Genomic DNA, 24,692 nt, shown 5'->3' with positions numbered 1-24,692 from the left:
GCTGGGAACTGAAGCATGAGGAACCCAACAAGGAAAGAGAATGGGGTTGGGCTTGTCCTAGAGTCGAAGAGGAGCCTAGACAAAGGGAAAGTTCTTAAGTCACAGCTTGTAAACTAGCCAAGGACTCTGTGGTACATGCCCTCATTTTCTTTAAAGGCCTTACTTTCTGTACTAGAATGTGTCATTAGAAGCATCCTCAGAGCTCTAGGTGAAGGAGATTCTATAGATGAGCAAATAAGGCGACTTAACTGAGGGGATGGGAAGGGAAAAGAGGGAAAATCTCTAAAGCACATGATGTACTTAAACATATCAAAGTCAATCACTAAGCCAAGCATGGGAAGGAGGGATGGGGAGGGAATGGGGTGAGGACTGGGTAAGGGCTAATTGGGTGATGTGTGCATGTATGTCTCCACCATCTTGTATCCCATTAAGATGTATGACTACAATGCACCAATAATAAAAAATTTTAAAAAGAAGCATCCTCATAGGTATGTAGGGTTTTGAGGATCCTTTATCTAGCAGTGATTGCAAACACAGTTCAACTTCAGGCCAGACATATAACCAGCATCGTGTGATGACAAGTGGTCACCACCTCTCCACGAGTGCCATGCAACCAGGCAACGCTAGAAAATGGAGTGGGATCCAGGATCACCACCATGGAGAAACTACACCTGACGGTGGCTTTAGATGTTTTCAGGTAAAGAAAAGATCGATTTTTGGCCTAGGATCTTACTTATAATTTTTTCCCCAGAAATAAACTACAACGTTAGTCTCTCTGAAAAGAGAAATGTATGGCACATACTTGATGACCTGGGGGAAGCTGGAGTCTTGGGCTACACTTAATTGCATGATGAAACCAGGGAGATGGTAGCAGTAGAAATACTTCATAGGTGTGCGGTCAAGAGGCTTCAACAGATATTCCCATCACCACGTGAACTAGAAGCACACTTTTAGAGCAATTACTAGCTGAACACTCACCCCAAACTAATTGAAACCAACTTCAGGGGAAGCCTATTTCTAGGTTCTATGACTCTTCCTCCATTTCAACATAAACCACAATGTCCGCCACTTTCCTTAACGCAAGCGAGTACCACACTCGATGTGAACTGCCAGGCTCTTGAAAGTACAATCTATTCCGTTACAGTATGAGTCTGTAAAGGAAATTTGCTTATACGCAGGAAGTAGCACTGAATGAGGTAGAGCAATGGAAAAGTCACATTGGTTTGAAGGCAATTTTTCTTAGCCCATAGTATTTCACATTGCCGTGGAACAGCTGCTAAAGGCAACATCCCTAAACACAGCTGAACATGGCATACTGGTATACCTGCCCACTCTTTGCACATTTCTTCCCCTTGGCAGTTTAACCACGGGCTCTGCCTACAAGTCCTTATGGCACAGTGCTCCTAAGCTTTACGATTCTATACTTGTCCTTGTTTTCCATAATTCAGGAGTCTCAACGATTCCTTCTATCAATTTAAGTTATGTCTCTCTCCTTTTTAAAAAAAAGGGAAAGTCACCGGGCGTGGTGGCGCACGCTTGTAATCCCCGCGCTTGAGAGGCAGAGACAGGAGGATCGCACAGGTTCGAAGCCAGCCGCGTGCACTGGCTTAGTAGACCCTGTTTCCAAATATAAAATGTAAAAATAGGTCTGGGAGTGTAGCTCAGAGGTAGAAGGGCTTCCAGGAACCCCAGTACCACTAAAAAAAAAAGGGAAAGTCCTCTGCTAATGATGGTGTTTACTGTATACATATAATTTAGATACATACTGTTCAGTGTTCTGCCTCAACTCTATTTTTCCTCAAAATTCCTGTGATTTTGAAGATCTCAAGGTTTTTTGTTGTTGTTGTTGTTTGTTTGCTTTGCTTTGCTTTTGTGGTACTGGGGATTGAACCCAGGGTTATTCTACCTCTGAGCTACACCCACAGCCCTAGTTTTTATTCTTTATTTTGAGACAGGGTCTCACTAAGTTGCAGAGGTCTCACTAAGTAGCCAGGGCTGCCTGCGAACCTGTGATCCTCCTGTCTCAGCCTCCCAAGTACCAGGATTCCAAGCGTACGCCACCACGCCTGGTTCCTCAAGATTTATTAGGAACATTTACATCAAAGAGCAAAACCATCTTTACCTCCTATTTCTAGGCTTTTAGTATAGATTAGGGATAAAGAGGAAAACAAAACTGGAAGAAGAACCCTACTTTTCCTCTATGTCTCATGGCAGAGCAAATTAGAGATATCTACAGATGTTTCTTTTTTATTTTTATTTGTTGTTGTTGTTGTTGTCCGTGTTGTTGTTGTTGTTGTTGTTGTTGTTGTTGTTGTTGTTATTATTATTATTATTATTGCAGTACCAGGGATGGAACCCAGGAGCATTCTGCCTCCAAGCTACACCCCCAGCCCTATTTTTTATTTTATTCTTTCTTTTGAAACAGAGTCTAATTGAGTTGCAAAGGGCCTCACTAAGTAGCTGTGGCTGTCCTCAAACCGCAATCCTCCTGTCTCAGTCTCCCAAATGCTGGGATTACAAGAGTGTACCACCATGCCCAGCAAGATGTTTCTGATTACCACAGCTTAGAGGGGAGGTGCTCTACTGGGATCTATAGCAGGAAAAGTATTACACAGATGAATCTTGAATGTACCATAAAGGCTCATGTGTTGGATTCTTGGTCCCTGGGGACAGTGCTATTGGGAGGTGGTGGGACATTTAAGAGGTGGAAGTTCTTGGGGCATGTCCTTGAAGGGAAAGTGGGATCCCAAGCCCTTTCCTCCTCCTCTCCCTTTTGCTGCTTGGCCATAAGATTAGTGGTTAACTTAGCCAATCACTCCCACCATGTGCTGCCTTGCCCCAGGGCCAGAAGCAATTGGAAACCATATCATTGTCTGAAATCTCTGAAACTATGAACTGAAATAACCTTTTCTACTTATTTATAAGTTGATTATTTCCAGTATTTTGTTATAGTGACAGGAAGCTGACTAACGCAACGGAGGGACTACTAAGCATTTTCTAATGCACAGGACAGCTCCCCACAACAAAGAATTATCTGGAAAATGTCAGTATTGCTACTGCTGAGAAATGTTGCTCTAAATCATCTTTATGAGTAACATGACACTAACGATCCGTAGATTCTTAACACAAAAGAAACAGCATACTTTAGCACAGGTTGGGAACAGAAAAAAGAAATCTATACCTAATGAATAAGGGGGTACTGCCAAATCCTGATCTTTTCACATAGCTTTTTTAAAAAAAAATTTTCAAAGTAGATCAAGATTAATTTGCCACAGGAGGTGGCTGAAATTAGTTTTGACTCAATTATCAAATTGTTCTTTTTTTTGGTGATACTGGGGATGGAACCCAGGGACATTCTACCTCCGAACTCTACCCCCGGTCCTATTTTTAAGTCTTTTTATTTTTTGAAACAGGGTCTCACCGAGTTGCGAAGGGCCTCGCTAAGTAGCTGAGACTGTCCAGGAACCGTGATCCTCCAGTCTCCGCCTCCCTAATGCTGGGATTACACCACACCACCACGCCTGGCTACCTTGTTCCCATTTTTTTTTTTTTTTTTTGATGGTACTGGGGTACCTGGAAGCCCTTCTACCTCCGGACTACACTCCCAGACCTATTTTTTACATTTTTTTATTTGGAAACAGGGTCTCCTAAGCCAGCGCGGGCGGCTGGCTTCGAACCTGCGCGATCCTCCTGTCTCTGCCTCCCAAATGCGGGGATTACAAGCGTGCGCCACCACGCCCGGCCTCCATTTTTAAAAATAACATAAAGCAGCAAATCCAAGAGTCAGTCCCTAATCAAGTCTACTGGCCTGCACCTTCACTTGAATAAAATCCCCAAGTTCTTGAATGATACATGAAGTCATTCTTTTTTTAAAATTTTTTTTTAAATTTTTTATTTTTGGTGGTACTGGGGGTGGAACCCAGAGGCTTTCTAACTCCGGGCTATACTCCCAGACCTATTTTATATTTTATTTGGAAACAAGGTCTCACTAAGTTGCTGAGAGCCTCACTAAGTAGCTGAGGCTGGCTTCAAACCTGCGCGATCCTCCTGTCTCAGCCTCCCAAGTGCAGGGATTACAAGCGTGTGCCACCACGCCTGGCTTGAAGTCATTCTAAGATAAATTCTAAATGATATTTTTTAATTGTAAAATTAATTACTCTGTATAATGAGAAAGAAGCTTTGGGGAAAGTCTATCTCCCAGTTCCCAGGTGTTGTGCTTTTTCTCTCTCAATATCCAAGGGCGGCTAAGAAAAAGTCGGCGACGAGTCTCGCTTTTGAGTGGCAAGGACAAAGCCTCGCGTGTGTCAGCACATAATGGGAGCCTGTCAGGATTAAGAAGGGGAGGGCGCAGCGGCTCCATGTTCTGGGCCGCTTCCTGACAGATTCTGTCACTCCGATCTGGGTCACCAGGCGCGCGAAGGCTCCTTCCTCTAACGGGCTTGTGGGCCACGCTCCCACATGCCCGCGCTCAGGTTTCCTGTCTCATTTATTCTCCATAGAAATGGCAGAAACAAAATAAGCCCCTCTGCTATGTCCCAAGCAGAAACAGGCACCTCATTATTTTATTCTATGTCACTATTGTTGTTGTGTTCAAATTTAGAGTAAGAATCACCTGGGAAGCTTGTTTATGCCACAGATCCAGAGCCCGTGGCAGGTTGAACTGTGAGCCTTCCAAGTCCTCTGACTCCCGCCTTCTCCAAATTGGGGGAAGGAGCATATGATTGACCCTAATCTAACATGACTGATATCCCTATGAGAGGATGAATTTTTTTTTAATATTTTGGGGAGGGAACCCAGGAACATTTTACCTCCAAGCTATACCCCCCAATCCTTTTTTTTTTTATTCTTTATTTCAAAACAGGGTCTCACTGAGTTGCAAATGATTTAAGTAGCTGAGGCTGTCCATGAACCGCAATCCTCGCATCTCAGCCTCCCAAATGCTGGAATTACAAGCGTGTGCCACCACACCAGGCTTTCCAGCCCTATTTTTTTTTTTTTATTCTCTTCTTTTGAAACTGGATCTCAGTGAGTTGAAAAGGGCCTCACTAAGTAGCTGAGGCTGTCTGCAAACCATGATCCTCCAGTCTTAGCCTCCTGAATGCTGGGAAAGCGTACGCCACCGAGCCCGGCTGAGAAGATAGAATTTGGACCTAGGTAAAGATGGAATTTGGACCTAGCTACAGAGTTCAACCACATGAAGATACCCAAAGAAGACAGCCATCCCCAAGTCACACAAAAGAAACCACCTTGAAGGTGTGGACCTTCGCCTCGGACGTCTAGCCTCCAAGACTATAAGACAGGACAATTCTGTTCCGTAACTACACCTAGTCCATGTGCTTTATTACAGCAACGAAGCCAGGGGCCTGCTGAAGACCTAGAAGTTTAAGAGGTCTGAGGTACAACCCAGAAAGTACCCTAAGTGACTGGGATACAGGCGATCTTGATTCAGACCTTTAGATACTCAGCACCAAGTAATAAGATGAATGACAGGGGATGGCTACAGGGAACAGAAGTGCAGTATCCCGCAACATGCACCTCCACCTCTCATCCCATCCTCTACAGAAGGGCAGCTGGCACGACCCAGGCCCTTCAGACACAACCCTGAGATGCCTCCAAATTAAACCGAGGAAGGTCATCTACGGGAAAGGATGGCGGCAATTCTCCAAACTGTTCCCACAGGATGGACATCCGTGTTTTGTAAGCAGGACCATGACCACACACCTTCACACAATGACGCTCTAGGAAGACTTGAACAACAATTCAGAAGGAACTGGTCCCAGGTCGACTTCATAGGAGAGAGTTGCTAACCACACGAGCCTGAGATGGAAGTCCTGTCTGGCTTGGTCAAAGCTATTGTCATAATGGGTATCTGTGGCGTGCAGCAAAACCTGTACATTCTTGCACTAGGATCACCCAAAATTGAAGCAACAGTTGGAACCACTGGCAACGGGGTGGGGGTGGGGTCACCTGAACCTGCTTGGACTGTGCTCTCTGCACCATGCGGAGCTCTGGTGGGATGCTCCCACACCAAGCTCTGTTAATGAAACCGGTGTCCAATGGTTTAGTTTCTGCACCATCCGGGGTCAGCCCTGGCTTCCTTCTCCTGAGCCCGTCCTTCAATAGCGTTAACCTGTCCATCCCGCCATATACTAACCCCGCTGCAGATCCACCTAGTGACAGAAACTCTCCGGGTGCTTGAGAAGTGTTCGGCTTTTGAAAACACAGAACCCACAAAGGAATGACAAAGTCTCCACTGCAGAAACATATGCAGGTTATGCACAGAAATACATATATATCAATGATAAAGAGCAACATTAAAATACGAGTTATATGAAAAGAAAGCATGGTGATATGTACTTGTGTACCCATGCTTCTCTGTATAAGCATGCTCAAATACTTGCAGCTTGACTATAAAAGAAAGACTAATTTTTCAAAAAACATGTTGGTTTAGACATTCCATTAACATCAAGTGGAACCCTATGAAATAGGTGCTATTCTATTCTTTTTTTTTTTTTTTTTCCGGTACTGAGGATTGAACCCAGAGACATTCTACCTCAGAGCTATACTCCAGCCCTTTTTAGTTTTTATTCTGAAACAGGGTCTCTCTGCATTTCTGAGAGCCTCACTAAGTTGCTGAGGCTGGCCTTGAGCCTGCCATCCTTCTATCTCAGCCTCCCAAGAATTGGGATGACGGGCCTGCACCACCACCCAGCTAAATTTAAGCTTCTTGATGAGTCACTGCTCTAGAAGCCCCCCCACATCTGCAAATATTTAAATAAATAAATAATAAATAATAGGGCTGAGGGTGTAGTGCAGAGGTAGAATGCCCCTAGGTTCCATTCCCAGTACTGCAAAATGAATGAATGAAAGAAAAGAAAAGAAGGAAGGAAATAAGGAAAAAAAGGAAAAAAAAGAAAGAAAGAAAGAAAGAAAGAAGAAAAATTAAACAAATAGGCTTGGCAGTGTAGCTCGTAGGTAAAAGGCCCCTTGATTCCATCCCCAGTACTGCAAAATGAATGAATGAAAGAAAAGAAAAGAAAAGAAAGAAAGAAGAAAAATTAAACAAATAGGCTTGGCAGTGTAACTCAAAGGTAGAAGGCCCTTGGAATCCATCCCCAGTACCCCAAAAAGTAACAAATAAATAAATAATGAATAATAGGGCTGGGCATGTAGCGCAGAGGTAAAAGGCCCCTGGGTTCCATTCCCAGTACCGCAAAAATAACTAATAAATAAATAATAAAAACAGGGCCAGGGGTATAGCTCCAAGGTAGAATGCCCCTGGTTTCTACCCCCAGTACCACAAAATAAATAAATTAACTAATTAAAAATAAAAATAAATGAGACTGGGGGGTCAATCCCCAGCATCACTCACACACACACACACACACACACACACACACACTAAAAGCTCCCAGGAAATCATCTGGTGTGGCGGCAAAGACGCCCATCACGCGGGCACCCCTGCCTGCAGCCTCACCTTTCAGGGACACCCAGTAGCGCTTCCACTTCCTGCGCGTGGCCGACTCCACCTTCTTGTTCTTCTTGTTCACCAGGAAGTTCTTGACGGCCAGCGCGCCCGCCTTGCGCACGGTGCCCTGCGCGGCGCTCAGCAGGATGTCGGAGCGGCCCGGGGAGCTGAGCGTGCCGCTGCTCTGCTCGTCGCTGTGCGCCGAGCCCGCCTCCTCCAGGCTCTCGCTGTTGGTGGAGCTCATCTGCAGCTCCCGTCGGAAGTTCTCGTACACGCCCTGGCGGGCCGCATCCCCGGCCGAGCTGCTGCCGCTGTCGCTGCCCACGAAGGCCCGGCCGGTGGGGGGCGAGTCGCTGGAGTTGGTGGCATTAGAGCGCCGGGACAGGAGGTCCGTGTCGGTGTTGGCCCCCTCGATCCCACTGTCCGCGAACTCGCTGCCCTCGCCGGCGTTGACATCCTTGGGGAGAGAAGGGAGAGAGGAGCCACGCATCACTCGGAGGAAGGCAGCCAGGGGCTCCCCAAGGCCCAGCCAGGCAGCGCCGCTCCCCTCTCCTCCTGCACCAATTTCTCGTCGCCCCGGCCACCAGGGAGCTGCTCGGGAAACCTTCGGCCGCCCAGCGTGAAGGCGAACCATTTAGATTGTTCCAGAAACATAAAAGAAACAGCGAACACTTCAAAGGACTTATCATTCATCTGACTTAGATAATTAGCTAATTGGCAAATCAGCTACGGAGAGAGTCTACCATCAGCACGCTGAGAGCGCCCGGAGTCCTCACCCTCCTGGGCTTGCCGTGGACTCCGGGAAATTCCGCAGGCAGATTAGTTAGTTGCTCTAGAGGTAGGAGGTTGAAGTGTATAACTAGGTCTTCACAGCTGATAGCTTTTCTTTCTTTCTTTCTTTCTCTTTTTAATACAAGGCCTGCTTCAGTCTGTTTCATAATGGGGTGAGTAAATAGAGTGCCACCTCACCCACTCACCCAGCAGGACCCCATGTCCCAGCAGCAGGCAAGAGCCCAGATGCCCTAATCAGCTTCCCTTCTCGAAAACAAGCGCTCTCTTGCTCTGCACTGTGCTAAATCAGACTGTGGGTCTCAGGGCTCCCACACACCAGTTCTCCAATTACCTTGCCCTTTCAAAGCCAGGATGCTGGCGGCCTGACGCAGGTAACTTGCCGCCCCTGGACCAAGTGATGGCTCGGGGCGACTGCCAAGATGCTAGGGTATCAATTCCCAGTTTTAAAACATTTTGGAACTTCTAGAGCTTGCCCCGGTGCTGAGCATTTCTGGGACAGACAGGTCGGTCTGTTGTTAAATCAGAATCTGAATGGCTCTCCAGTGCTACAGGCATTTTCATAAACAATAATTAAATACTGGTCGTAATCAAGGGATGACAAAGATAGCAGTGTTGGGCTGGACAGCTCAGCAGTCTACCAGTTAAGGAATGAGACTGATTTTCTCTACGGAAGTGAACATGCACCACACAGGAGAGATGGCAGTCGTACACGGTTTAAGAGTTTCGACGTTTGTTGAGTTCTTACTCTAATAAATAGCTAATCCAGGCTCAAGCATGTAAAAGCCAACAAGATGCTCTGAACTGTCATAAAACTCTCAATTCTGAGCTCAAATCTTTGTTGAGAGGCAGGGCAGGGGGCATGAGGGGCCATGCCACTAACTTATATTATCCTGAGTAGAGCCCAGATGTCCACAGCTCCTGATCTCACTTAGTCAATTCCAACGTGGAAGGGTTCAGAGCTCACTGTCATCAAGAAACGTGTTAGGTGGGCAACTAAGAGGTGCATAACCAGACCCAAAAAAGGCAGGAGAGAGAATTGGAAGAGAAGCGGGATGTTGGTGGGCACGTTTCTAAGAATCAACTCCATTTTTAATGGAGTTACGACCAATGGGAATTAGAGAAACTTAAAAAGGATGAAGAGATAAATCAGATGCAGCCCAGATGTAGAGGCCTGTGCCACGGGTGGGGTGTGGATTGTTCCCCAAGGGTTCACAGGATAGAAGCTTGGACCCCATGTGACTGCAATGAGCAGTGGTAAAATCTTTAAGAGGTGGGGATGGGGTGGGTGATCAGGTCACTGGAGGCATCACCTTTGGAAAGGTTTAATGCTATTCTCCTGTGGTTAGTCCTTCAAGAGAGTTGTGAGAAAATGATGACTTGGACCCCTGTATCTCTAGCTTTCTCTCTTGCCACGTGACTCTCCCTCTTGTAAGCACTCTCACCATGATGCTATAGAAGGCCCCCAATAAAGCTAGCAGATGACAGTGGCTACTTCCCAAACTGCAAGCTAAATAAACATGTGTGTTTTCCTTTACAAATTAACCAGCCTCGGGTATTTTGTTATAGCAGCTGAAAGTGGACTAATACACCTTGTAATTGCTGGCCCCATCATTTGCTGTCTGTTCTCCTGCCTAGTAACTTCCAATGATGGTCATGAAGGACCCAGATCCAGTTGGTAAAAATAAACCCTCCATACAAACAGGAAAACACTGTTCTCAACCTGCATTTCTCCCTGGCAGGGACACTTATGTGCTTCCCTGTTGATAATGAGACAATAAATACATTTGAGAATCATTGATTATAGACAACTGTCACAGCAGATGAGAAGACTGTGAATCTCCCAAACTTCCAGATTCATTTTCTCATGTCTCAATCCTTCTCTGATGAAGGTGAGGACAAGCATGAAGGATTGAGCTATAACTGCTCTCCTCTAAAAGGCAAAGAGATGGGATACTTCTCTAGAAGACAGAGAAAGGCCGCGGGGGTAACATCTCTAGTCCACAGGAGAGACTTCAGTCAAAGGAGAAAATTAACCCCAGTCATCTTGTAACCTCCAGAGTTGCAAGATATGAAGGAACCTTGCATAACCATCTCCTCGACCAACGGATAAGAATACTGGGGCTCAGAAAACTGTAAGTCTGGCCAGGGAAAAATGGAAGGTCATCAACTTCGCTTCCAAATATCTTTCCCACTATTATACAGCGGCTCCATGGCTGAATTTCCAGCCGCACCTGACTGGATTTTGACAAAGGACTCAAGTCCCTGGCTACCTCCTTTCTTCCTGGTTACCACCAACGCCTTCTAGGTTTTCCCAGCAAAGAGCTGAATGTAGGAAATGAAACAGAAAGAAAAAAAGGCAGAGAGGACGAGGCAGAAAGAGAAAGCCATCAGACAGGCCTACTCTACAGCAGGTTCCTCATACGTGGCTAGAGTCCTACAGCCCACCCATCCTTTTGCAGAACACAGTCACTCTCTCGGTAAACAAAGCATGAAGGCTCCACCTCTCTGTCACACCTGAACACCTGTCTGCTCATGCCCACTGTGGCTGCGACTTGCCGTGACCCAGGCCATGTGTGTTCAACTCTGAGATGGCCACCAGACTGAGCAGGGAGGAGAGTCTTCCAGCGAAAAGGCCTGCTGGCCACAGCTGAGCTTGCAAGCACTGGAGCACACCACTCGGTGTCATTGCTGGGGAAGGCTTTTGGATCTGTGGCCCAACACCCCCCACCTGGTCTCCAGGAGAAGTGAATCGGGCTGAGCAGCGCACATCCCCCAGTTGACACGTGACCCAACCCATTGAGAAACACCTGCTGCCCTGCCCTGGTCTCTATTTTGAAGCTTGGCATGTCCCAAATCCCAGAAGCCCATTTTTCAGAATCACGGGTTATAGGGATAATCCACTCAGAGACCCTGCTCGACACCGTCCTTTTTTTCTATCACTGTGATACAAACTGCCTTGTGCCCATCTTTTGGAAGAGCTCCTCCTCCTACCCACCTCACTCTCCAGGACATTTCATAACTGAGAAACCTGTGTTTTCTTGTACCCAGAAGCACCTGTGACCCTTCTGACTCTTCCCAGGAGCAGCAATACAGAAGTCATATGCCAGGGTAGAGTCAGGAGCCTCTGCAGTCTTGATAACAAACCCAAGCTATGCCCTGGTACCTAATTCAATACTTTAGCATAGGACTTGTCCTTGAGTATTTGGCCAGATACAAATTTTTAATTTAAAAAGTCAGAAGAAAGCCAGGGATGTGGCTCAGTCGTAGAGTGCTTGCCTATCATGTATTTGGGCATATGTTCAAATACCCAGGACTGCAAAAAATTAAAAAAAAAAAACTCAAGAGCCAGGCATGGTAGTGCACATGCTTATAGTCCCAGCATTCAGGAGACTGAGACAGGAGGATCACGGTTCGTGGACAGCTTCAGCTACTTAGTGAGGCCATTTGCAACTCAGTGAGACCCTGTTTCAAAATAAATAATTAAAATATAAATAGGTCTGGGGGTGTATCCTAGGGGTAGAATGCCCCTGGGTTCCATCCCCAGTACCAGAAAGGAAGGAAGGAAGGAAGGAAGGGAGGAAGGGAGGAAGGGAGGAAGGGAGGAAGGAAGGAAGGAAGGAAGGAAGGAAGGAAGGAAGGAAGGACAAACGAACCTAGTAGCCAGGGCAGAAAAACTAAGTCCCAATATGGTGCATGATCCAGGCGAGATTTCCAGGAAATTAGCTCAAAATCAACTCTGCATGTTAGAAGCACTGTGTTAGCCGGGCATGGTGGTGCACGCTTGTAATCCCAGCATATGGGAGGCTGAGACCGGAGGATCTCGGTTCTCAGACAGCCTTGTAGCTGGTTAGAAGTCAAAGGCAATTAAGAACCACTTCTAATCATCACCTTCAGTTTTCTGATGGATCCAGCTTAGCTCAAACCTATCTGTGCAGAGAAGCGAAATATAACATAGAAGTAACTGAATTTCAGTGAGACGAGGGAACTTTGAACTGTAACAACCTTGAATTAGAACTAATTCTGCTTGGTTAAATTCTAAACTAGCCGGGCATGGTGGCGCATGCTTGTAATCCCCACGCTTGGGAGGCGGAGACAGGAGGATCGCGCAGGTTCGAAGCCAGCCTCGCTGGCTTAAGAGATCCTGTTTCCAAATAAAAAAGTATAAAATGGGTCTGTGAGTGTAGCCCAGAGGTAGGAGGGTTTCCAGGAACCTCAGTACCACACACACACACACACACACACACACACACACAAAATCTAAACTGTTCTTCCTCTAGATTTTCTTCTTCTTCCTCTAGTTTTTCTTCCTCTTGTCCCCCAAATGTTAAGAATCCCCATCACCACGCCCCCCCACACACACACACACCATCCTTGTTCTAGGCAGTTTCTCCTTGGTACACCCAATCTACCCTCCTTAAGTACCTGAGTCATCTCAGTACAAAGGATATCAATTCTAAGTCAAAGTCTCTGTATCAATTTCTCCTTTTCCTCACTGTATACTGGGACAGCAACAATGTCTACTTTGTCAGATGTTTTATAAGATGCTGTGAGACTGAGTTAACTCAGGAAAAGTAGCCAGAACTGTGCTGGACACACAGTACTAACTCGAGGTTGTTAACAATAATTGCTATCATGTCTACCTTTGGCCCTACTTAACATCTCAGCCATGCAAAATAAAATAAGAAGCTTGACTTCGACACCAACATGGAAGGAAGGCTATCTCTGAACAATCCAGGGAGAATAAGCTCTCAAGGGAAGAAAAAAAAAGATAGGCAGATAGGTTTAAGTCTAATACCAATCCACCTTCTTAATTATTTTCCCATTCACAAAACATAACAATAAAAGAAAATCGAGATGGCATGTACGCTGCACATCAGCAACTCTTGGGCGTTATTACTAGTCATTGTTACTCCTGGTTTGCTAGAAACAGGAGTCCACCTCTATTTTCCCTTCTCTCCCTTTCTCAGGGCAAAATCTTTGTACCTTTTTCAGGATTCCAACACCCATTCCGTGTCCTCTAATGATCACCAGTGGGAGTGACTCACAGTGTCTTTCAATTCAACCACTGGAAATGAGATTCTTACTGTTACTAAAAAAGGGACTCAGAGCTAAGTTGGCAAATGCTTGAGATGCTACTCCAGGTAACCCCTGAAGAGAGTGCGTTTCATGTCCAAGTTAATCATCTTCTCCCCTCAACTGTTGTCCTGGGGATGTGTCTCCACCTTGTAGCCATCTCCTCCACTCCCTACCCCATGGTATGCTATATGCGCATTCCATTTTCGCCTCTTCCTGGGACCACATCATCTCCCTGTTCTACCTTCCTCCCACTGACCCATTCCAGGGATCACTGCTGGATAAATCTTTCAAGAGCAACGTGAAGAATCGCACAGACAGTCGTTCAAGACCTTCCTTGAACCTGAGTCTCAGATGCATCTACACACCAATGAAATTAAAGAACTCATTCCAAGACATATTCCCAACCCTCTCTCCTCCAAGAATCCTCATGTTCCTCCCTTTCCCTCCTCCAATAGCCATACCAACTTTTTTTTTTTTTTTTTTTTTTGCGGTACTGAGGATAGAACCCAGGGGGTGGTTCTACTCCTGAGCGACATCCCCAGCCCTATTTTTTAATTCTTTATTTTTTTGAAGCAGTGTCTGAGTTGCAAAGGGCCTCACTAAGTAGCTGAGGCTGGCTGTGAACCACAATCCTCCTGTCTCAGTCTCCCGAATGCTGGGATGACAAGTGTTCGCCGCGACACCCAGCACTGTGCCAACTTCTTGGGATCAGCTCCTCTCTACTCCTCCTCATCTCCCAGCTCTACTCCAGCCCAATGGGGCTTCCTTTCACCTTCTAACTCAATAGCCATTTCCCTCTTCTCCTTCAAGCCCCACCCAAGGCCCCCACTCTCTCCAGAAGGCCCACCCTAAACACCCTGTCTGTAGTCACTACCCACATCCACCACCACCCCGCCACGCTCACCTTGGTCTTTCTTGCACAGCACACACTTGCTTATTTGCCACTGCACACCCCCATTTCAGCACGCCCAGCTCCATGAGGTCTGGACTCTTTTCTCGTTGACGCATCCCAAGTGCCAAGAATAGTACCTGGCATGGGGTAGGCACTTCAAAAATAATTGTTGAATGAACTAACTGCTGCTCATTTTCCACCACGATCTCAAAACAGGGAAAACAGTTTCTCGTGGAAAAAAAAATATTTCAGTTTGATTTGAAGGTTTTAGTCTTTGCCAAGCTCAGCTCCCGCTCAGCAAAAGTGGAGATGACAAATTAGCCCTAGCTGTAAAGCTGAAATTTGCCACTCAAGCAGTTCAGTTGTTTTATGTTTTAGAGGGATGCAACCAGATTGAATTTAAATTGTTTTCTTTATCATTATTATTTTTTATATTTTATTAATTTATTTCAGTACTAGGGATAGAACCCAGGGGCATTCTACCTCGGAGCCACACCCCCCCGCCCTATTTTTTTATTCTTTACTTTGAAGCAGGGTTTCACTGAGTTGCGAAGGGCCACACTAAGTAGCTGAGGCTGGCTGCAAACCGTGATCTTTCCTGTCTCCGCCTCCCAAATGCTGGGATCACAAGAGACAAACTGGGCTATCTTATGGCCCAAGCAAGACACTCTGTCCATGGTGGCTGATCCAATGCCAGCTGGGCCCAAATGACAAAGCGAAAAGGCCAAGAGGGGTCTCCTGAGGTCTCCACTGGGTACCACGGGGCCCCTGAGGATCTTCACAGCCTAATCCTGCAACCAACGCTGGCACAGAGCTGGAACACAGTTGGAGCTGAGGGTCAAAGACTTTCTTCCACTCATATAGTAAATTTTTAAAATGTGATTGTGCAAAAGCCTGAACATTCCAGATACTTGTGCAAGGGCCACATTTTGCTCATATGGTCCAGCAGAGATGCTCCAAATCCGTAATGTCACCCCAGGGTGGACGATACTGGAAGGATCCAGGGGGAGGGCAGGAGTAGCTGCAGGTGCACTGAGTAATATTTGTTGTTGTTGCTTTAAAAATGAGGTGGTAAGTCAGGGATAGTGGTGCACACTTGTAATCCCAATACTTGGGAGGCTGAGACAGGAGGATCACAGGTTCGTGGCCAGCCTTGGCTACTTAGTGAGACCCTGTTTATAAATTTAAAAATATTAAAAATAGGGCTGGAGGTATAGCCTGGAGGTAGAATGTCCCTGGATTCCATCCCCAGTACTGCGAGACAGACAGACAGACACAGAGAGAGACAGAGAGAGCAAAGAGAGAGAGAGAGAGAGAGAGAGAGAGAGAGAGAGAGAGAGGCAGAGAGAGAGAGAGAGAGAGAGAGGGAGAGAGAGAGAGAGAGAGAGAGGCAGAGACAGAGACAGCAGAAAGCAAGCAGAGAGAGACAGAGAGAGAGAGACAGAGACAGAGACAGAGACAGACAGACAGACAGACAGACAGACAGACACACACACACACACACACACACACACACACACACACACACACACACTGGGAATCTATGGTCCAGCCAAGCAGCATGTTGTAAGAGCAGAGACATTTATGGATATCTCCTGTTAAACCAGAAATCATAAATATAAAAGAAGGTCTCTTATCCCATTTCACTTTGTTATAACTTGATAATTTTTTTTAAAAAACTTAAATAAAAAGATATTTATGTGGAACATCTGCTGGGTATGGCGGTACACACCTGTCGTCCCAGAACTTGAGAGAGAAGGATCACAGGTTCCAGGCTACCCTCAGCAACTGTGAGACCTTATTTCAAAATAAAAGGGGCTGGGGTATAAACTCAGAGGGAGAATGTCCCTGGGTTCCAACCCCAGTACCACCCCTATAAAAGAAAAAGATATTTATGTGAATATCTAATGGCATACTGCTAATTTAAAATAAAAACATTTTTACATTTCTATTGCAATTACTATGGTGATGAGTATTTGCAGCTTTGCCCCATATAAACAGAAGCCCCTTAGACTCCACCATACTTTTCAAGAGCAAAGGGGGATCTGAAAACTGCTGATATAACTACCTACTCACCCTCCCGCTCCTCCAAAAAAGACCCTGGCAAGCAAGATGGATATTCTTTCTGAAAATGGACGGGCTCGTTTTCAAAATAAATATCTCAATGCTTAATTTACATGCCAGAAAAACAAGGATAAAGAGAGACATACACACACCAAAAAAAAAAGCATCAAACAGAAGACAGGGGAAGGAAAGGAAGAGAGGGGTTACTTAAAAATAGATTTCACATGAAAATGTTTTGTTTCGTGAAGAATCCATGTGAGGTTCTTAACCAGAGGGTCTACATAGACTTCGGGAGACCTGTGGACCTCTTGAGAAAATTTGCAGAAGGGTGGTCCGTGTGTTTATCTCAGGAAGAGGTCCAAAATGTTCAGCCAATTCTCAAAGGAATCGGTGATAAAAGCTAAGAATCACTTGGCTGCTGAGGCCAATTTCCAGCTTGAGAAATACGCTTATTTCTGAGCCCTTTAAGATAAGTTGTCAAGCAAAACAAACTTTTAAAAATAAGCACAAGTTTTCTAGGCCCTGAGATCCCCCTCTGATAATGCCAACCCTTTAACTTGTTAAAGCCAAGAACTGGATTGCTGGCTGATCTGTGACTGCCTCACCAGGTGTGGCTCCTTCGAGGTCACCCTGGTCATCTCTCTCAGGTGCCTGGAGGAAGCAATGACAATTTCCTTTTCGGCCAATATGTCCCTTTTGGCGTCTGTACCAGCACTGAGGGTTTTGATAAAATCTAAGACCATCAGGGCAGGACTGTAGTGTGGGGTGTACTTCAAAAGAACAGAAGCTCTCCAGGGAGTCTAAAAACCTGTTTGGGGTTGTTGTTGTTGTTGTTGTCGTTGTTGTTGTTGTTGTTGTTGTTGTTGTTGTTGTTGTTGTTATACTAGGAATTAAACCTAAGGGCATTCTCCCTCTGATCTACACCTCACAATCTTATTTTGTTTTTTTGTTTTTTTGTCTTAAATCAGGATCTCACTAGCTTGCTGAAAGTCTCCCTAACTTGCTCAGGTTGTCCTCAAACCTGCCATCCTCCTGTCTTAGCCTCCCACTACTGGGATTACAGGTACATGCCACCATGCCTGACTGACTTGGGTTTTAGATCAGCTGTGAGACCTTGTCACTTCATCTCTTTCGACCCCTCTCTTCTCTGAAAAGCAGCAGGTATGGGTGGAAAGGTGATCGGTGCCGTTCCTCCAAGAAGCTGGCCACTTCTTGTATTTCCTTTAGCTCTGGTTGGAAGCTTTGCCGCATCCAGTTCCCATTCCCTACAGTGGTGTGCTAGCAATGCTGAGGAAACCGAGCGCCGGCGCCACGCCTGGGCTCCCTTGCAGCGAGCTCTCCGGGGGCCGTGGCTCCTTGAGGCATGCTCAGTGGAGCTCAGCCACATTCTTCCATTGCCCGATGAGATAAAGTTCTCTTCACAGGGGTGCACGATGACTCTAGCCAACGCTCCCCTCATAAACTCAGAACCTGGCAACAAGAGAGGTGGCCCCACCAGATTCATTCTTTGAATGTCTCAAAACTGCGGGGCGCTGACCTCTAGAACACTGAGCCAAACTTCACCCTCACATGAGATAACCATTGTTTACTGAGAATCTATAATGTGCATCAGGCCATGGCACAAACTTTCCACTCATTCCCTCCTGCAGTTCTCCCATCAATGTCCTTTTAGAGGCACTGAGATCCAAGAAGGTTGTTACCCAGAGGCAACAGTCGCATGCTACCAAGCTCAGATATGCGGATACCCCCGCTTTGAATGACCACAGGCTGCCCTTTCCTCTCTCTGTAACCAAAGAAATACAAAGAGGCCAAATTCAGGCCCAAACACCAACTAGCCATCAATTAATTAAGCCCCAAAGCCACCTGGTTATATGCTTTTCCAGAAATCAATGCAAATAAATTGTGCTTCACACAGGATAAGGTTTTACTCATACTGACTCACAATACAAACTTATATGTGCAGCGTGGGCACACACACAACACACCACACATATGTTCAAAGACACAATTAAGCAAATCATTGTGGGCTGGACACTGTAGCACACTTGATGACCTACGTGTGAACTCCCGGGTCTGCACATTTCAGGAATGTATCCAGCTACTAAACAAATACAAAAACAGGGAGAAGGGCCAAAAACCCTCTTTTTTTTTTAATATCATTTTTCAAATCAAATGAAATTGTTCACACTATTTCAGATAAAACGTTTCTTCCTCCAGACAGAGAGGCCGTGCTCTTGGACCAAATGTTGGCCAGAAACTTCTTCTGGGGGAGTCAAATTGCTGACATGACTATTAGAAACTCAATTATATCACCAGGGCCAAGGAGACTTTAATGTCTATGATTCCAGCTCACTGGAGAGGTCCCCCGGGTCAAAAACTTTTACCCAAAAAAAAAGAAAGGAAAAAAAAATTCTTTTCAAGGAAGCTTCCACACCCACTGCCTCTTAAAATACACTGTTTGGAACACAGTGGGCTCAAACTTAGCCTAGGAAATGTGGGCGGATGGATAGTGTTGTGCATAATTTTGTGGTTTGTTTCAAGTCATTAAAGATCCTACCTCAACATATAAAGTCAATATGAAAATAATACTTCCGCCCGTTCGTTTTATAGGCCCTGCAGAGGGCTTCCAAGCACAGCACCTCATGTGGTTCTTTTATTGGCCCTGTTAGAGGCCAGTGTCACTCTTACTGGACAGAGAAGGATGCAGAAGATGGGAGGGTGGGGACTCGCCCAAGGTCACCCGATAGTTCTGCGGCTGAGCCAAGATGCAGATGTCCTTCTTAGGATTCCTGGTCCATAGCATTTTGCATTACATTAAACGGTGACTTTATAAGACACCATACTTAGATGACTTCACTTCCATATATTAACAATTTTAGAGGGCAACAAGCCAACAAATAGAAAAGTCATATAACAATTACACATGAGAGCTTTCAGAAGGGCCGGACCTGGAAGCCTGGCTTTGCACCTCTGCCAGGAGTGGCTGGGACTAAAAGGCTCCATCCCGCCGGCCAGTTACATGTAGAGGAGAACAGAGGCCTGGCTTCCCCCAGCATTAGAACCAAGAGGATGGACAGCAGACAGCCAGGCACTGGCCTCAAGTCTTACGCAGAGCAGACGTAGCCGCAAAGGAGACGTGCTACTTTTTACAGTCTATGTCAACATGTGCTTCTCTGACCCCAAGGCCAGCATGGTAGTCCTTCTCTCTGAATCAGCCTTAGGATGACAATCTGATGCCTTCGGGACAGCCCTCCATCAGGGCTATTCTGGTGACCCTCAATCGGTCCCTGTCTCCGCAATCAGTCACAGAAACAATGCAGAAGTAGGCCTCATAGGGCAGGCCCAGGGACCACGGGGAGGGAGGCCCTGCCATTTCTAACCTTACATTCGCAGTTTAGCCAAGGACTGGGATGAAATCAAGGTGGTGCACCCACACCCAAGCATTGTGCTCACCTCCTGGGACCACAGACTCAGGCATTTCATTTCCCTGAACACAAGATCTGGGCACAAAGGCCAAAACTCCCCGGGATCGTCAACCCATATAGCACCACTGCTAATGGTAAAGGATGGATGGCCCCTATCTGCTTTGCTAAGTACCAGGCACCGTGCTTCCATGTTATTTCACTTTGTTTTCTAAGAAAATCTTATTGTTATCCCTACTTTTGTTTTTGTCTTGGTTTTCTTTTTCTTTTCTTTTTTTTTTTTTTTTATCATGATACTGGAGATTGAACACAGGGCCTTCCATGCTAGGCAAGTGTTCTACCACTGAACTACATTCTAACCTTTTTTTGTGTGTGTGGGTTTGGGAAAGGAACCCAGGTGCATTTGACCTCCGAGCCATACCCCCTGCCCTATTTTTTAGTCTTTATTTTGAAACAGGGTCTCACTGAGTTGCAGAGGGCCTCACTAAGTAGCTGAGGCTGTCCGTGAACCACGATCCTCCGGTCTCAGCCTCCCGAATGCTGGGATTACAAGTGTGCACCACCACGCCCGGCTCATCTCTAACCTTTTGATCCCTACTTTGATAGATGATGATGGTGAGGCTTTAAAACAATGAATAATGTGCCCAAAGTCACCTCCCAGGTAAAAGACAGGAGCGTAGCTTGAACCCACTGGGGAAAGCATCTCATAGTCATATGCCAATTTTCTTTCCCAGCTCTCCCAAGCCCTCCACCACCTGTCCCATTCCATTTAGACTCCATTCTGACAGATGTGACCCTCTGAAAGCCCATGCAACTTGGGATGAGACCAGAGAGCCCAGGGCCATCCTGGCCGGGCAGGTTAGAGCATCAATCGCGGCCTTCTCCGATGCTCGTGAGAATGACCAACATACCTTTCAAAGAAAATGGGTTCAATCTGGATTTTTAACCTGAAGCCCCATCGATCCACCACTTCCTCCACCTCATTATAATCCCCAACTCCCTGAACTCGGCCACAAGGATCCTCAGCACCCGAACAAAAAACCCTAAACTGGCAGGACTGCCTGACATTCAATTAGCCCGCAATTAACTACTAAGTTTGCAAGCCCTCCTCTCATTAGTAACACACTTTTTACATCTCCTAAAAATGTGCTCACACACAACTCTCTTACGCATGACAGAGGCAGGATAAGAGTCTGCACAACAGCAGCGCGGCCGCGCATCCCAATCCTTACTCCCCCCCTGAGAAGGGCAGCGAGAAGTCAGGGTTTGCCCAAGGTCAACAAGTTGGCTGCGAGGTCGGAACTGGAACCCACCCGTGTTATTCCTTCCGCTACACCTCCCTCCAGAGACAGGGCTGGCCAGCATCGCGTGGAACAGGAAATTGAAAAGGCTCCTGGTAAGACAGCGAGCCTGCCAACCCCCGAGAGAAGCTGAGTGACCAGAGCCCGCCCTGAATTCAAAACGCCTCTTGGAGAGGCGCTGCGGAGGAGCCATTCCCCACCTGCTGCATGGGAGAAATCCACGGTGGAGTGCCCGCAACCCACCACGCCTGCTTAGCCACGGGGAGGAACAAGTTAGCAGGCGGCTCCTATCAGGGAGAAGCAGCTGAAGGGCTGAGAGGCAGTTTCCCAGGATGAACTTGTCAGTTTTATTCTCATGCATATCACGCTGCCCCCCAACACACGCGCGCACACACACACACACACACACACACACACACACACACACACACACACTCACACACACATTTCCCTTAATCCCACCCCTTAGCCACAGAACTATAAGAAGGGTGATGTGAAAAGCTCCTCAAGCGGCAGCAGCCACCAGGCAAACAGGGTAAAATCCCTGATTTAAAGATGGGAAATTTCTAACAGCAAACGCATGCACTTGGGGACTCACGCACCACTTTGCAAAATATTAAAACCGACCTCAGATGGCTTTACCTGCGTGGTCTTCGCCCTCCGGCCTTGCATGCTGTCGCTGTGGCTAATCTGTGGGTTGCTGGCACCTTCGGAAAGACAGTGAGATTTCCTACAGGGAAGGGTGTTATAATTACTGTACGGAGCAGTCTCTTCGGCAGCAGCTGGTGGCATCTTATGGTTTACGAGACCGGGGATATCAGACACCAAGTTCCGACAATAGCCTGCAAATCTGCCCCGCGGTCCCCCGTTGGCGGTCACCCCGGAGTTTTTCTGAGCATTCAAGTCGCCCAGGGAATTGGCACGCTGGTAGGGGCTGAGCTGCCGGGGGCTCGCGCGCGTTTCCATCCCCCGAGCCTCCTCGCAATCCTTCTCTTCGCCGGAACCCAAGATCTCTTCGTTGCTTGTTAAATGTTCTTGGCTCAGATCGGAGAGGGAGAATTCCAGGCTGTCCTCCCGCCAGATGTCTGCAGATTTGGAGCGCTTCTTCTTAAAGCTAGCCGTGTCCATGAACGTGGGCCCGCTGGATGTATAGGGGTGCTGCCTCCTGCCTCCCTCAGCCAAGTATGTGGTGTCATCCCCGTAGAGCCGGCTCTCCTCCGAGTCTGGCATGCTCTGCACGGAGGCTGCGGTGAACACGATGCTGCTGTCTACGCTGGGAGTGACGGAGGAGTCGGTGTAAGACACGGGTCTCAAGCCCACATCCACTCGGTCCACCCAAATGGGGCTCCCGAAGTCCTCCAGCGCGCCTTCCTGGGAGAAGGGCTCCAGGCCATTTTCGGCCAGGGACTGGGGGATGCTGGGGGTGCTGCTGGATCGGGTGCTCACTTCGGAGTTCCTGTGGATCGCCTTTCCCGAGGACGCGTGCCTGGCCCGCCGCGTCTTGTGTGACAGCCGCAGCGAACGCGAGGTGTGCTTGCGCCCCAGGCTGGTGTGCTTCGCCCCGTAAAACTCATGGTCTACATTTTGACTTTCTGCGTTTCCCATGGTTTTATGGTCTGTAGCAAAAGGGAGGGAGGGGGAGATGGGAGAGCCGAGTTACTATTTGGTCGTTTAGAGACAGCGCAGCTTGAAGGGCTAGCCAACCCCCCAGGCTACGGGGGGGCCTGGAAATCAACAGCCAAACTTCCTGGCAGGAACCTGGACTCCTACCTGGGAGCAGGTGAAACTGACATCACCTGCTGCGCTGGTCCCCAGGGATGTGAAGTAAGCGTGTAAATATAATCATTAGAGAATTAAACTTTCTCCCCCAGGACGGATGCCCAAGAGACACCTTAGGGTTACTTTAGTAGAGGTGGTCACCGGGTTCACCTTGTCTTTTTTCCTAAGCTCCAAAAACAATATATTTACAAATCTACTTGGGTACATACAGTGACAACTCTATAAACCAAGGAATCCATGCACCCAAGAAGGATTTTCCTGCTTGGAACATACATATATACATACATATACATAAATATGCATATATATATGTGTGTGGTACTGGGGATGGAACTCAGGGGCATTCTACCTCCAAGCTACACCCTCAGCCCTATTTTTTATTATTTATTTTGAAACAGGGTCTCACTAAGGTGCAGAGGGCAACACTAAGTAGCTGAGGCTGGCCTCAAACCCGGATCCTCCCGTCTCAGCCTCCCAAGTACTGGAATTACAAATTTGTGCCACCACTCCCAACTCCTGCTTGAAATATATTTTAAAAAATACAAAATAGAAAAAAAATAAAATTCAGAAGTACATCTTACACTCTCCCTCCATCCTTGACAAGGGTCTGTGTTCTTTCTTTTTTTCTTTTTTTAGGTGTGTGTGTGTATGTGTCACTGCGGATTGATCAGAATATCTCTTATCTACACACCCCAGCCCATTTTCTTTTCTTTTTTTTTTTTTTCCTTTTGTGGTACTGGGGATAGAACCCAGGGGCATTCTACCTCCCAGTTACACCCCCAGACCTATTTTTTATTCTTAGTTTGAAATAGGGACTCATTGAGTTGCAAAAAACCTCGCCAAGTAACTGTGGCTGTCCACAAACCACAATCCTCCTGTCTCAGCCTCCCAAATGCAGGGATTACCAGCATGCACCACCATGCCGGGCCCCATTTTTATTTTATTTCTGTTTTGGAACAAGGTCTCCCTGAGTTGCTGAGGCTGACCTCAAACCTGTGATCCTCTTCTCTCAGACTCTCAAGTACTAGGAGTAGGGGTGCCTGGCACCACGCCCAGCCTCCGATTGATTGATTGATTGATTGATTGATTGATTTACTTATTGTAACTTGGCCTATACTTCAAAACCAAGCCAAAAAATAAAAAATGTAAAGCATCAACTTTAAATCAAATCAACTTTTCCTATTAAATCAAAGTCAAAAGGAGAAAATGCTTCTATTTATTATTTATTTATTTATTTATTTATTTATTCATTTATTTTATTTGTGGTACTGGGGGTAAAACCCAAGGGCTTTTTTTTACCTCCAGGCTATACTCCCAGACCTATTTCATACTTTATATGGAAACAGGGTCTCACTAAGTTGCTGAGCGCCTCGCTAAGTAGCTGAGGCTGGCTCTGAACCTGCGCGATCCTCCTGTCTCGGCCTCCCACGCGCGGGGATTACAAGCGTGCGCCACCACGTCCTACAAAAGAAGAAAAGGCTTCTGCCATTCCTTCCTCCGTACCTTGTTTGGGGGGCCTTGGGAGGGGTGCAGAGTGGAGGTGACGGGGACGAGGACAGAATGGGAGCCCCGCTCAGCAGCAGACTAATGGGTTTAATTCTGGGATCAAGTCCAACCTGTGAACAGTCACCTGGTACCGAGTGCCCAGCAAAGAGAAATCCACGGATCGAAGCCCCGGATGGGCCCAGCCTTCCCGGCCATCCAGGTCCATTTAAACCCTCCCGTCATACTGTCCACTCCGTTACTGACCCGATGACACAATTCTGTGATCCACAGCGGGGAAGAGAGAAACCTTCAAAGCCCAACGATGTGACTCTACTGAGCGCATTCTTCTTACGCAAAAAGCTCTCTCTACCCCCCTTCAAACGGGATAGGCTGAAGATGACATCCACTAAAAA

At 46.8% G+C, this 24,692-nt stretch overlaps 1 protein-coding gene across 3 annotated transcripts in view; it reads right to left on the bottom strand.

The window, feature by feature from the left end:
- TIAM1 (TIAM Rac1 associated GEF 1) overlaps positions 1–22,620 on the bottom strand; it is a gene marked incomplete at both ends in the record, with an annotated part of 154,675 nt that extends 132,055 nt beyond the window's left edge. For all 3 annotated transcript variants that reach the window (XM_080695940.1, XM_080695941.1, XM_080695942.1), the window contains 2 exons: positions 7,478–7,925; positions 21,658–22,620. In XM_080695940.1, coding sequence (XP_080552066.1) covers positions 7,478–7,925; positions 21,658–22,620 — 1,411 coding nt within the window. The remainder of the gene's footprint in view (positions 1–7,477; positions 7,926–21,657) is intronic.
- Between the last annotated feature and the right edge of the window lie 2,072 nt (positions 22,621–24,692).

This window comes from Muscardinus avellanarius (assembly GCF_963383645.1).
Source record: "Muscardinus avellanarius genome assembly, chromosome: 5".
NCBI lineage: Eukaryota > Metazoa > Chordata > Mammalia > Rodentia > Gliridae > Muscardinus > Muscardinus avellanarius.
Note: the sequence above shows the minus strand (reverse complement) of the source record. Positions and strands in the feature narration are given on the sequence as shown.